This window comes from Pinus tabuliformis, chromosome 8 (genome assembly GCF_031772625.1).
Source record: "Pinus tabuliformis cultivar Carrire ecotype Pingquan chromosome 8, CPIR1, whole genome shotgun sequence".
Lineage (NCBI taxonomy): Eukaryota > Viridiplantae > Streptophyta > Pinopsida > Pinales > Pinaceae > Pinus > Pinus tabuliformis.
In genome coordinates, this window is record NC_142294.1 from 391,379,595 (window position 1) to 391,394,982 (window position 15,388).

Consider the following 15,388-nt stretch of genomic DNA (forward strand, 5'->3'; position numbering starts at 1 on the left):
TAAATTTGCATAAAAAAATTATAAAGTTGTTAATATTGCTTTGGGAGTATGTTAAATGTACAATAAACAAATATTCATTTTTAACCTTCATTTTTATGATAATTTGAATTGAATTTAATAAAAAGTTCAAATATAATCAAAATTGCACCATAATCAAAATTTTATACATAGTGAAATTTTATTTGAGAGATTTCATGTATTTAATTCTAACCTCATATCAAAATAATACATATTTGCTTTAACATTATATATGAAGAGTTACATTTAATTAGTCCATATAAAGTTAAAAATAAATTTCACATAAAAGTTAAAATATATTTATTAACATTACTTTAAAATAGGTTCCAAACACAACTTTATTGAAGTTTACCATAATTACTTTAACCTAACCTTATTGAACTTTATCATAATTACTTTAACCTAAATTTTATGAATTACTTTAATCTAAATTTTATGTACCATAAAGTTGTTTCAAAATTTTCATCCCTTTTCTTTTAAACCGATTAATAAATCATAATCAAAATTTTAAATAAATCAAAATTCTAATTTCGTAGAGATGAATGTCGGTTGGCTTCACAATTAGGTACCACCCTACATCCTTGTAATAAATTGCGTTCCATGAGAATCATCTAAAACGGCTAGGGGTTAAAACCCTCTTAAACCCTTTATTTCACTGACCCACTAAACACGAAATTAGCTGCGGGCTCTCAGCAAACACGGTATCCATCCACTCAAAGGGCTGCTCAATCTATAGTATCAGTGCCTGATATCTCGTTGGAGAAATTGCCTGTTTAGCTGAGATTTAGGCTTATTTGTACGCCTATTTTATTGCAAGAAAGAACAACAATGGCGTCCGGAATACTGCGCCTCCGGTTGGCAGGTCTGGCGAGGAGAATTTCTCTTCCACTTTCGGGTAATTCCACATATTAAATTCCCTTTCTTTGTTTGGTTCTGAATGCAAAATGGATGACATTCTACTTGCAATTTAGCAGCATTAGGGCATGCTATATTCATCTTTTAGGGGAAACCACCTAGCGATGTTATATTGAGGATTTGAGACCTGAAGAACACACGCATATTCATAACTTGGGCCAGGTAAACTTCATAACGGAAATACAAGCCAATGTGAAGAGTTCTTAAGAAACTTTTCCAACTGAGACCACCCATTTAAATACAGAGCGAATCGATGTGTTGATTTGCTCTTATCTGAAGGCCCATCTGGCTGTATGTAGAGTGACTATGCTGATAAGAATTGAGTTAAATTCTAAAGCGTCGAAAATTTATAGGGTGAACAAGCGCACACCATCTCGGGGAGACTTGAGATAATCTTTCAAAGCAAAATGTAGTACCAGTACCAGTATCAGATAGTCAGAACCCAATGTGGCGAAAATGTTAACAATACAATTAACTCAATGGCAGATCAAGTTGAAGAACATCAATCACTAAAGGTGGATTTCTTGAAATATCATACATGCTATAATCAAAGTCACAGGGTTTGGCCTTGTCAACAACTTAGCGAACCCACCACAGAGAGTCAACTGAGTGACTCAGCGAAACTTGGATTTTCACATAATATATCCAAAATTTCACAGGTAAAAGTATAGGATTTCCTATTTCAGGACAAATCCATCAAAATTCTATTATGCAACATAGACAAGCTCAATCAAGTATTAAATATGATTTTCTAACTTCAAAATAGACATAAGCAATGCACAATGAGCGTCAACATCTCATGTAGTTTAAATGCTTTATTGTTTAAAGTTTTAATTTTTAAACGATATACTGCGAATAGTTTAAAATTCAAGTATAGAAAGTCCAATTCCCTTGGATGATGGACTCTGTTTTTAAATGATAACCAATGAAATATTAATCATGCAACCCTTGGGCTCCTGATTTGGAAGACCTCGCCCTTGTTCCTGCTTCTGAGTCTGTAGGATCGCTCTCTAAACAAGTGAGGTTTTCATCTCAGAAAATTAGCTGCGCAATTGCTGACTTGCTTGGACCTATTTTAAGACCTCTGTAGGCCTTGATCAACTTGGTTGTCAATTTGTTTGAGTTCGTAAGCACTTTGTTACATCATGAAACCATGGGCCTGATCTGTGGGTCAACTAGTTTCAGCTCCTGTTGCGTGATATGGGTGCAAAACAACATTGCTAAAATGAACTAATGAAATATTAATCATGTGGGTCAACTAGTTTACGCTCCTCTTGTCTGATATGGGTGCAAAACAACATTGCAAAAACCACTCACATGCAAGAAGCAGATTGAAGAGAAAGTATGCAAATAACAAAGGAGGTCGCCCTAGCATACACATATTTACACTCTATATTGTGATAACTATCTGTAGGAGTGCAATTTGGTGCAGTGATTATCATTAACCAAGTCTCCTAGTGTTATAATACAATAAACATATGGAAACCTATCAAGTTTGACCGAGTTGCCTATGAAAACTTTTCAATGGCATCTGGGAAATACAAGAGACATTGTACAAATAGGATACATAGTCTAACTAAGTCCACTGTGAACTTAGGAACTAATTCCTCTCTGTTGAGAGGAAATTGCCCTGATTTATGTGGATGACACATATTTTCCAACAAAGAATAAAATAGTCTGTAGGAATTAGTGTTGACTGGATTTTCCTGTTGGGATATTGAGAGGAGAATGTCTGCTGAAACATTAGTTTATGCAATTCTCAATGTTCAACTGTAATGATTGGAAGAAAATATGTCCTCCTTGGTGAAGATTTGAGCTAGATAACTATGGGTTGTGGAGGAACATGTGCAGATATGATGATTTCCATATCCTTGAGGCGAGGTGAACTGTGAACAGAAGGGACCTTAGAAGGATGTCATGCCATCTGTTGTGTAGCTGTAGTGAATATAGCATGGACCGAAGAAGATGAGTGTTAGGTTGACAATGGTGTATCATTGCTGTCGTGTCAGGCCTGTTGAGACATACCTAACTGCCTTCATTGCCTAGCAGGGCACTGATTCAATTCAAATATTGACTGATTATCCTCTCTGAATTCTACGATAGGATTTTATCTGCTCACTTATCTGATTTAATATTCTAATGTAATTCATCTCAGCTATATGCAACTCATCACATAAAATTCTCAAGGGTTTATCATATGGAATTTACAACATACATAACATAAACCAATTACACATACGTAAAATAATTAAACTCATGGAATGGTTGTGTAGGAGCAATTTTCCACCTAGCTGCGGGCATCTAGTGCTGAATACACCTATGCATTGGGTTATAAGAACATGAAGGCAAGGCACACCTGGTTACTGAGGATGCGCACACTTTTCTAGTTTAGGTTTCCTTGCCTTCTTCATGGGGTGAGTTTTATTTGTTCCAGTTTGAGCTAGAGATTAGCAAGTTAGGTTTTAATTTTGCTTTGCAATTCACCTTTGTGAGTAATAAAGAGTGATGGTGAGTTGAGTTCTGAGTTTTTGTTGTTGCTATCATAACTTCCAGAACTTTCCTTTATGTAGATTATACAGTCCTTTGTTCTACATTTCTTTTTTGCTTATATGTCTTTTTTACATTTTAAGTTACAGTCCTGTTTTTTCGTGTACATACATCACGCTGTCCTGAGAGTATTGTAGACAGTTTCAGATCAGGGTTTCACCTATAGGAAGGGCATATCTGCTTACTATGAGTTGAAAAACTAACATGGTATCAGAGTGTCACCGCTCATATAGCATGGGGATTGTCCTAGGTTGAACACCATGCCCAGGTTGTGTTCAAAGGATTTGTATCTTGGTGGCTGTTGGTTTCATTTTTGATAGTTTCTCATGGATTACCACCTCTTGTTGGTGCCATTATTCCATATTTTGGAGGCTCGAATGCTGGTCTCAATGGAGTGCTAAATTTGATGAGGGTTTTGAATTCATGTTTATTCATTTGTTGACCCCTAGTGCATGCCTGGCGAGGAAAAGGCATCAACTAAGGGTTTTCCCTAAGTATTATAATTTATGTCTCATTATGTGATTTGATTGCTCACTAAGGTAGTGCAATTGTTTGCTTGGCATGTTGGCATTCATATTGGTCTTTGTGCATCTTGGATAGGATCACCCTTCAACTTAGGAGTTCCCAAGGTTTTTGCATGGTATTAGTTGAGTTTTGCACCTTGAGCTTTGTGATGGTTTACTTGGATGGATGAGATGCTTTCTAAAGGAGTGCTCCACTCTTTTGGCACACATATTTAGGGTGCATGCCTTGGGACCCTTGATGGTTTGTTGAAAAGAAAGTGCATCTCTTGAGGTATGTTTCACTTCTACACGCCTCCCTAGCACCCCTTTCTTTTGTGGCCTTCAATGGCTAGGTTTGGTCAAATCCAACTGCATTCGCACATTTATCTAGAGTTCCATAGCTACCTTTGCTAGTTTGGGTATATTTTGAGTACTTTGAGGTTGTTTGTTATTGAAGAGGCATAATTATGTTGTACATCTCTCTAGGGCACTTGTCTTTGGAAAGAGTTTTGTATTATTTGTGACGCTGCATATAAGGGAAGCCATAGCCACCACTTGCATAGAGTTCAAGGGCACATCAATTATTTGTGGTTTCATTATTGATGAAAACATGGTCAAGGTGGTCCCATAGCCACCTTTTTGTACATATTTTTGGGGCACACCTGTTCTGAATGTATTCTTGTATCATATGATTTAGTCAAAGGTTTCCTTGGAGAGCACTATAGCTAGCACAATGGACACTTGGCAAGGGAAAATAATGATTATTTCAAGGAGTGTTCCCTTTTTGCTTGATGGATAATATTAATTTAATGGAAGTTGTTTAAGGGTTGTTTTCTTGATGAGTGCTCGTTAGGAGGAACTACTAGTGTCACGAGGAGGCATTATGCATGGTCAAACTAATTTCAAGCCCTAGGTGACGAATGCCCTTGTGATCTTCAATCAAACAAGCATCTTAGTGAATTTAATTAATGCTGAAACTAAATTACAAACTATAGCATCAATCACACAATAGCTAGAAATTAAAGAGCAAAAACATAAAAAAATTAATTTCTGACATATGCTGGTAATTACTCCTTTAAATAGCTTTTCATTGCTTCGAAAAAATTATAAGAAAATCTCCACAAGCTGCCCCAAAATAGCACTGGTAGATACGAAAAATGCCTTGAACTTGAGTGGAACAATTTGTTGAGAGAGTACGGTTGTATGACTGACTGTACGAATTGTCTGTACGGACTATACAGACACCTGCACGATTTGTTCATATCACTCTACGGATCAAGAAGCACGTGCTCAATGCATTTGTAAAATTCCTCTTTTATCTCCCCATCCACTTCAAATTCTTTTGTGTAATGGTACCTTCAAAGTTTAGAAAATAAAAAATATCTATCAATTGAATTTGAAACTTTGGCTAAGCTTTTGTGATGAATAAGAGAACTTAAAAACTTTGAAATTATTTACTTGGGATTTAAGTAATAGCCAGCTGCATGTATTGGTCTACGGAGTTGTTTGTTCCATCTATCATAAATGATTTTCCACAGGGGAAGATACTTATGTCTGTTATCATCATATGTTGATTTTGTTGCCTCTCTCGCTTAATCCGTGGCTTCATAAATAAAACCCATGGTGGGTTTATCACCATCCATTATTCACAACATTTTCACAAGAGGCTCATTGAATAGTACTATCACTTTTTCTTTTTTTCCAAAAAGATTCTTCAAACACTTTGTCAACTATCTCTCTCTTCAACCTTTTTGTTCCACTGAGATTCATTCCACTCGTCCCAAGAAAATTTCTTCTGCAAGTTGGTTTTTGCTGAACATTGTGCAATGAAAGAAAGTTCTTTGCAAATCATGTAGTAGCTGACTGAACAAGCTCTCTACCCACATTGTTTTTCATCACAAGGTTTAAAACCCATGTGTGGTTGTAGATGTACCCACTTATGCATTTTGCTTGTTCCATACACTTCTTTGCCTTCTCAATTTTCCCAATATCCTCAAGCATGAGGTCCAAACAATGGACTACACATGGAGTCCGCCAACGCCAAACTCCATGTGGGTCATCTTATTTCAATGTTCCACCAAGACTCCGGGACGGGGAGACGCGGGTGCGGGGAGACGCACAAAGGGGACGTGTAGGAGTACCCTCAAATTTTAAGGAAATTTAGGGGGGATGGGGGGACGTCGGGGTATATAATTTTTTTCCTTTTTAATATATATATATATATATATATATATATATATATATATCGAATTCATATTCTATAATGAAAGCATAAATACAATATTACATACATATTTGAATTTTATATATATATATATATATCGAATTCATATTCTATAAGGAAAGCATAAATACAATATTACATACATATTTGAATTAAATAATGAAATACATTGATCCGTACTCATCATCCTTACTAATACATACATGATTCATCCATAGACCACGAGATTCAATAATGAAATAATCTGATCCATATTCATTATTCATTATTCACCATTCTAGAATCTACATTGATTTGAAAATTAAAGTCATCATTCTAGATTCTAAATTGATTTAAAATTTAAATTCATCATTCATCATTCTAGAATCTAATTAGTACTAAGAAAAATAGACTATAATAGATACTAAAATCTAAAGTCTGGAATAGTAAATTGATATAGCTAAAACTCAAAAACAGTGGAGTGATGAGTCTAAAAGTCACTCTAAAATACACAGAGGGCTTGGTGCTCTTGATTAAATACTAATTCCATACCCCCTTGTACATGACAAAATGCAATGGAAACATTGCAATCCATCGAATCCTGAATTCCTGAAAAACTGTTAAGTCTGCTGGATTTTGAGTGAGATCTAAAATTCTACTTTCTCCATATGAGATCCAATGAGGTCGGAACCACTCTCAAACATCCTGAGTCATTTCATGGTAATGTTAAAAATTTAAGTAAAAGGATTTTTCATTTTCATCCTTTTACTTTAAGAATTTAACATTACCATGAATTGCATAGCATTAGTACGGAAATATGGTCAAATACTAGGTTTTCCCTGTCATAAATCATTGTTTAGAAGCAAATTTAAGGGGGGACGCATAGCCCATTTTGACGCCCTTTTGGGGAGTCGCGTCCCCCACACTAGGGAAACGTCCACCCCTGCGTCTCCCCAAAAGGGGGACCTAGGGAAACATTTCCCCAGACGTCCCCCCGTCCCAGGTGCGTGGGGTGCGAGGGGTGTGCACACCCGACTTTGGGGGACGCGTCCCTGTGGAACACTGTCTTATTTATGGCAGTTGATATTTTTCTTGGACTCCTCTCATCGAGAGGTGTAGGATTGGTCTAAAGATCATCCGATTTTGATAAGTATTCATGGAGATATGAATTTATTTGTGTTATGGAACAATTCCTCAAGGTCGGTCAGCAATCAAATAACCCCCACGTGTGCTCATCGTTTTAGTATAAAAGGAGGTGACTTGATAGTCATTTGATCACACACTTCACTCTTGATTTCTCTCCACTTGTTTTGGGTTTTAGTGGAAGAGAAGTCTAAGAGGAGGAAGCCCTAAACGTAGGTCTAGAAGGAGGCCCTATTCGCAATAAAAGAAGGATGCAATAGCCGCAGGTCTTGTGAAGGTTTGGCCGCAGTTCAAAGGGAGATCTAGCACAGTGAAGGAGGCCTAACAACGGTCCCTAAATGCAGTCTTATCATACCCTAGATGCCCTAATCTATACACTGTTTGAGACAACCCTTAAATGCTGGAAAAGAGATACCCTAACCACAGTAAAGAGGCTCCATAACTCGTTGTCTAAAGGATGCCCTAACCATCAAAGAAGTTAGGGACAACGTGGGTGTCTTAGGGCTGTTGGAGCCTCTTGGTGATTGCGTGGAGGGTTGTTCTATGCTACAACCAAGCTAAGTTTGAAGAAGGGAGCACGTAGGTCAGTGAGGGCAGAAAGAGGTAAGGTATGACTGTTTTGGAGGGCTGTTAGGGTGCTGCAGAAATCTGTGGTAGGCCACAGGCCTAGCCACTCCAAAACAGGGCTGCGTGTAGGCTTGAGAGGCTGCCATATGCCCAAAACAACAGCATATGTAGGCATCACTTTACCTTGACTAGGCCGCAGTTATTTGGAGGCTGTTTGTGTGGGTTGATAAGGGTTGTTGCAGTGTGCTCATGCCCTAACCAGGAACAACAGTACATCAGTATTGCAGCAACGTGTTGGGTCAAAGTTTTGATGCAGTCAACCCTAATCCTATACAGACTTGGAGCAGCGTAGCAGGATGTATAGTGCACATAGGAGCAGCTATGAGTACATGTTGTACAGTGCAACATAGTGCACATAGGAGCAACAATGCATAGCATGATGTGCAATGCAACATATGATGGTGCAGCACGGTGTAGATCAATGTTGCTAGACATTGGAGTAACAATGGGATAGTATGGTAATTATGGGCATATCGCAATGGCGAGAATGCATACAATAAAAGGATGATGAGGTATTGCAGCATGCATTTGGGTGCAATAAAGAGCTCAACGTAGTGCAGCAGTATAGTGAAGGGTACAGTCATGATTAGTGAAGCATGATGAGATGCAGCATAGTGATGATGGGTGCTGCATGGTGCAACACAGTGAGGTGCAACATGATGATGAGGTGCAGCACAATGATAGGTGCAACATGGTAATGGATTCACCTTGGAGAATTAGTTGAAGCAACATGTCTTCAACTGAGTTCAACTACCTCATGTATCATCTACTTAGAGATGATCTATGCTCTTATTTAGATAAGTCAAAGTGTTGACTTCTGTTGTATATGTACTATCTCTCTCTCTCTCTCTGCTGAACTGTTGAAGAACATATAAGAAGAATTGATCAAGGGTTTCCTCACATTGGGGTTTGTCCCTGGCTAGCGCCACATCTTGTGTCCTCTTGTCTTCTGCGATTTATGTTTATGTTCTATCTGCAATTTACTATTATGCTGATGTGATTGCTAAAGATATTGAGCTAACTGTGAAAATTGAAATAAATTGCTCTAAGCATAGAACATACCTAAAATTAACATGGTACCAGAGCTGAGGTGAAGACAAAGCCCAATCAAGAGTGAAAGAGCAATCACCAAAGACAGTTGGGAAAGGACAAAAGGCTTAAATGGATTCCTCATCCCTCTTCAAATTCACCAAGGGTGAAGTCGAAGCAGAGGATATTATCAGAATGGCTCAACGGAAGCTTCTGATGGCCTACCTAAAGGCTCTTGGCTTGTCTTCTGCGGTTTATGTTTATGTTCTATCTGCAATTTACTATTATGCTGATGTGATTGCTAAAGATATTGAGCTAACTGTGAAAATTGAAATAAATTGCTCTAAGCATAGAACATACCTAAAATTAACATGGTATCAGAGCTGAGGTGAAGACAAAGCCCAATCAAGAGTGAAAGAGCAATCACCAAAGATAGTTGGGAAAGGACAAAAGGCTCAAATGGATTCCTCATCCCTCTTCAAATTCACCAAGGGTGAAGTCGAAGCAGAGAATATTATCAGAATGGCTCAACGGAAGCTTCTGATGGCCTACCTAAAGATCACTTCAATGGGAAGTCCGGTTCTTAGGGTGGAAGGAAAAGCAGATGCCGTACTTACAATAAGTTCGGCCATTATGCGAAGGAGTGTCCGAATGGTAGGGACACATTACTTGATGATGATAACAATCATTCCAGGGACATCTTCAATGATCGAAGGAATGACAGGTAATGCAGGACATCAAGGGAATGGCCGACTCTTCAAAGAAAGTAAGGATCCCGAGGTATGAAGAATCAAATGTTATTTCTGACAAGATAAAGCAGCATTATCTTATATTGGCCCTCTCCTCTAGACTGTTTGGGAATCTGGCTTATTGATTGTAGTGCTTCAAGGCACTTCATTGGATAGAAGGGTGCTCTCTCTAATTTGGTAGAGATGGAAACAATCATGGGATTATACTTGGAGTCAATGCCACCTATCCCAGAAAGGGTGTAGGGAATGTTACCCCTCAATTGAATGAGGGTAACTTGATTCATTTACAAGAATCTCTTTTATGTACCTGATCGCAAGAAGAACCTAGTGTCCATTTCGGCAATGGAAGTCAAAGGTTTCAAGGTGGCATTCATCGATGGAAAGGTACGTGTTTGAAAATAGAATTTTCAAAGATGCTTTCATTTTTGAGTTCAGGATTGGCAATTTGTATCAAGTTGCAGGAAGTCCATTGGGGACCATGTCAGTTGACACATCTCATCAATAGCACCAGAGGTCTACTTATTATGGGGCCCTACTTGATGTGAGTCAGATGGTGATAGGGATGCCTGAATTCAAGAAGAGCATGAAGGTACATGTCCGAGATGTACCGAAGGAAAATCTTACAAGGGGACTATTCCCCTCATGTAGCAGGTCCACATGATTGGAACAACTTGAGGGGTTTGAGATTCATGATCGGGAATCTCATGTATGTAGGTGGAAGAAAGCCCTCTATGGCTTGAAGCAAAACACCCCAGGCTTAATATGTGAGGATTGATAGCCATCTGATGAAGCTGAGATTCACTAGGAGTGAAGTCGATCCAAACCTTTGTTTAAAGGTTGCGGATGATAGACCTCTCATACTAGCACCTTATGAGGACGACTTCTTTCTGATAGGTGCAGACCCTTTCATTTGCAAAAGTAAGAGGGAGTTGGATTTCGGATTTGGAATGGTAAACTGCAAGCTCGTGACTACCTCGATGGAGCTTAACTTTCAGAAGTTATGTGGTAGTAATGCCGGACCTGATTTGGGAAATGCCTCTGAGTTTCATAAACTCATTCTAGCATTGATGTTCTTGGTGAACTCCCGTCCGGATATATGTTTTGCAGTTAGCATGTTGAGCTCATATATGGTTGAGCCTCACTGGATTGGTGCCAAGAATCTTCTGAGATATCTTCAGGGCACAATCTCTCATGGATTGAGATACACTGCCGGAAATGTGAAGCTGCATGATTATTCGAATGCTAACTGGGCAGGCAGTGTGGAGGATCGCAAGAGCACTTCTGAGTGCTGGTTCTCTTTGGGTTCTGCTTTGATATCCTGGATGAGCAGGAAGTAGAAGACAGTTGCTTTGAGCACCACTGAGACCGAATACATAGCTACAAGTATGACCTCGTGTGAAGCTGCCTGGTTGCGGAAGCTCTTTAGTGAGCTGTTTGACACATGATGGATACCACCGTGATCTTCTGTGACAACCAGAGGGGGATTCGATTGTTGAGGAATCCCGTGTGTTATGATCACTCCAAGCATATAGACATCAGGTACCACTTTATTTGGGATATGGTACATTGATGAGCAAGAAGGCTCCATCACATTGGGACTGATGTGCAGGTCGTAGACATTCTGTCAAAGCCCTGGGGAAAGGTCAAATTTGTGACTTTCCAGAACGACTTGGAGTTGTTGAGAGACCCTCTTATGAGGGTCTTGTATGATGCATGCATTGAGCTCTGGGAGCTTTGGGGGGCTTGGGGTACTTCTTGGTGCAACAAGCGACCATAGGGTGACTCACCCTCCCCTAGTGGTGCGCTATGTATAGGGTGAATGGTTCAGCCTTCCCCTGTAATACCCCGTGGCGACTTATGGACAGGATGAGTGGTTCTCCTGTCGAGGCATCCTACCCATGCAGTCTGGGACTCATGGGAAGTACCTCTCATTTAGCCAATGAGTAGGGAAATGGGGTTAGGGACCATAGTAGTACCGATGGATGCATCGTGTATCTACCGTACTCCCTATGCTAGGATGACTGACATTGATCTGGGATCAATTGGAACTGACTTTGGGTCAGTAAGAGTGATATAACTCACTCTCTCTTGGAACTGATATGGGATCAGTAAGAGTGGTATGACACACTCTCTGGAACTGACTTCGGGTCAGTAAGAGTGATATAACTCACTCTCTCTTAGAACTGATCTGGGATCAGTAAGAGTGGTATGACACACTCTCTGGAATTGACTTCGGGTCAGTAAGAGCGCTATTGAGCACTCTCTTTATATGGGACTGACTTTGGGTTAGTAGAGAATGGTATGAGACATTCTTGATCAATTCTTCTTCTTCATAGTTAAGTAGAGCAGAGAAGTGTAGGGCACCGATGGCAGAGATAGTACAATCTGGCAAATGGATCAGCAGATGGAGTTCTCCCTAGATCAGCGAAACTCCATGTGGGTCATCTTATTTATGGAAGTTGATATTTTTCTTGGACTCTTCTCATCGAGAGGTGTAGGATTGATCTAAAGATCATCCGATTCGATAAGTATTCATGGAGATATGAATTTATTTGTGTTATGGAACAATTCGTCAAGGTCGGCCAACAATCAAATAACCCCCATGTGTGCTCAACGTTTTAGTATAAAAGGAGGTGACTTGATAGTCATTTGATCACACACTTCACTCTTGATTTCTCTCCACTTGTTTTGGGTTTTAATGGAAGAGAAATCTAAGAGGTGGAAGCCCTAAACACAGGTCTAGAAGGAGACCCTATTCGCAGTAAAAGAAGGATGCCCTAGCCGTAGGTCTTGTGAAGGTTTGGCCGTAGTTCAAAAGGAGATCTAGCACGGTGAAGGAGGCCTAACAGCTGTCCCTAAACGCAGTCTTATCATACCCTAGATGCCCTAATCTATACGCTGTTTGAGACAGCCCTTAAACGCTAGAAAAGAGATACACTAACTGCAGTAAAGAGGCTCCCTAACTTGCTGTCTAAAGGATGCCCTAACCAACAAAGAAGGTAGGGACAATGTGGGTGTCTTAGGGCTGTTGGAGCCTCTTGGTGGCTGCGTGGAGGGTTGTTCTATGCTATAGCCAAGCCAAGATTGAAGAAGGGAGCACATAGGTCTGTGAGGGCAGAAAGAGGTAAGGTATGACTGTTTTGGAGGGTTGTTAGGGTGCCACAGAAATTTGTGGTAGGCCGCAGGCCTAGCCACTCCAAAACAGGACTGCGTGTAGGCTTGAGAGGCTGCCATATGCCCAGAACAACAACATATGGAGGCAACACTTTACCTTGACTAGGCCGCAGTTATTTGGAGGCTGTTTGTGTGGGTTGATAAGGATTGTTGCAACGTGCTCATGCCCTAACCAGGAACAACAATACATCAGTATTGCAACAACGTGTTGGGTCAAAGTTTTGATGTAGTCAGCCCTAATCCTATACAGACTTGGAGAAGCATAGCAGGATGTATAGTGCACATAGGAGCATCTATGAGTACATGTTGTACAATGCAACATAGTGCACATAGGAGCATCTATGAGTACATGTTGTACAATGCAACATAGTGCACATAGGAGCAACAATGCATAGCATGATGTACAGTGCAGCATATGATGGTGCAACATGGTGTAGATCAGTGTTGTTGGACATTGGAGCAGCAATGGGACAACATGGTAATTATGGGCATATAGCAGCAGTGAGAATGCATACAGCAGCAGGATGATGAGGTATTGCAACGTGCATTTGGGTGCAACATAGTGCAATAAATAGCTTAGCATAGTGCAGCAGTACAGTGAAGGGTACAATTATGATTAGTGAAGCATGATGAGATGCAGGATAGTGATGATGGGTGCAGCATGGTGCAACACAGTGAGGTGCAACATGATGATGAGGTGCTAGCACAATTATAGGTGCAACATGATGATGAGGTGCATCACAATGATAGGTGCAACATGATGATGAGGTGTAGCACAATGATAGGTGCAACATGGTAATGGAGTCACCTTGGAGAATCAATTGAAGCAACATGTCTTCAACTGAGTTCAGCTACCTCATGTATCATCTTCTTAGAGATGATCTATGCTCTTATTTAGATAAGTCAAAGTGTTGACTTCTGTTGTATATGTACTATCTCTCTCTCTCTGCTGAACTATTGAAGAACATATAAGAAGAATTGATCAAGGGTTTCCCCACATTGGGGTTTGTCCCTGGCTAGCGCCACATCTTGTGTCCTCTTGTCTTGGCTTGTCTTCTGCGATTTATGTTTATGTTCTATCTGCAATTTACTATTATGCTGATGTGATTGCTAAAGATATTGAGCTAACTATGAAAATTGAAATAAATTGCTCTAAGCATAGAACATACCTAAAATTAACAAGATGTACCCACTTATGCATTTTGCTTGTTCCATACACTTCTTTTCCCTCTCAATTTTCCCAATATCCTCAAGCATGAGGTCCAAACAATGGACTACACATGGAGTCCACCAAATGGTGGGGTGTTTTTCCTCGAGCATCCTTTCTGTTACAACATAGTTGGAGGCATTATATGTGATGACCTACACAACATTCTCCACCCCCACCTCCTCAACTACTTCATCCTATTGGAACCTAATCCGCTAAGGGTTATGATGTGGAAGTTGAACAATCAACGATCATGTAAAATGTATTATAAATGTATATCATTTGAATAGTAAAAGCAATTCACGTTTATCTTATCTGCTGTCTTCTCCATGTGTGTGTTTAAGATGGTATCAGAGTAGGCAATCTCCTGCCCTGCTCAAGTGTGAGACACTTGTTTTTTGTGGCCTTTTTGTACACACCAGTCCTGCATTTCTGAATTCTCTGCCCATAATCTTGGGATAGCAAAAACTAGCATTTCTCCCTCATACCCAGGTCTGCAAATTCAAACGCAGGTCTCTATTTTTGGCATTCGTGTCCTTTGATTTGATTCCCTGCAGTGTCTAATCTCTGTCATTACAGTTATCTTTCTGCGTAAATACATTTATTTTTTGGTGCTTATTCTAGCGCATAGTCAAGTGAGCGTTACTCTATGCGCTGCATTCTTGTGACAATTTGAATATTAACAATCTGGCCATGTGGCAGTTCGAATTTCTCATCTGTAAAATTCGGCTTCAACAGAATTGCTATGTGACCAAGTAGATTGGCCTTGACAAAGAAGCTCTGCTACTATGGTTGTAATGAGCCATAGACACATCGACCTCTCTTCCTAATCTTCAAGCTTCGATCTACTAGCGCTAGCATAAGATTTCTTGCATTGCCTCAGTACTTCAGTTTTTTTCCTTGCGCGCTGTAACACTCCCTTTCAGCCATGCCCAATTCTTCTTCCACTATTCAATAACGAAGCAAAGAATGCCTAGTGGAATATATATATATATATATATATATATATATATATATATATATATATATGTATTTACTAGAATTGGTCTGAATAAATTATTCGATAACACAGGGAGAAATGTCTCATGTAAACTCACGATAGCAAAAAGAAATGCGTTCTACAAATGGTATATGCGATGTCAATTTAAATGAAGAGTTTGGATCAAAAGGAGACAGTCTAGACCGTCATGGTGAGCCTGGTCATTTTGCATGAGAATGTTTTTTGTGTATAGGTCCTGGACGGTTAGGAAGTGGTCATTATTGGACTCCCAGT

General features: G+C 39.6%; 1 protein-coding gene across 1 annotated transcript in view; it reads left to right on the forward strand.

Annotated features, from left to right (window-relative positions):
• Positions 1–625: 625 nt before the first annotated feature.
• The window catches only part of LOC149235739 (Tetratricopeptide repeat (TPR)-like superfamily protein), a 448,879-nt gene continuing 434,116 nt past the window's right edge, over positions 626–15,388 (forward strand). Inside the window, exon 1 of the mRNA XM_089372185.1 lies at positions 626–913. Within this exon, the coding sequence (XP_089228311.1) occupies positions 847–913 (67 nt within the window). The 5' untranslated portion in view covers positions 626–846. The remainder of the gene's footprint in view (positions 914–15,388) is intronic.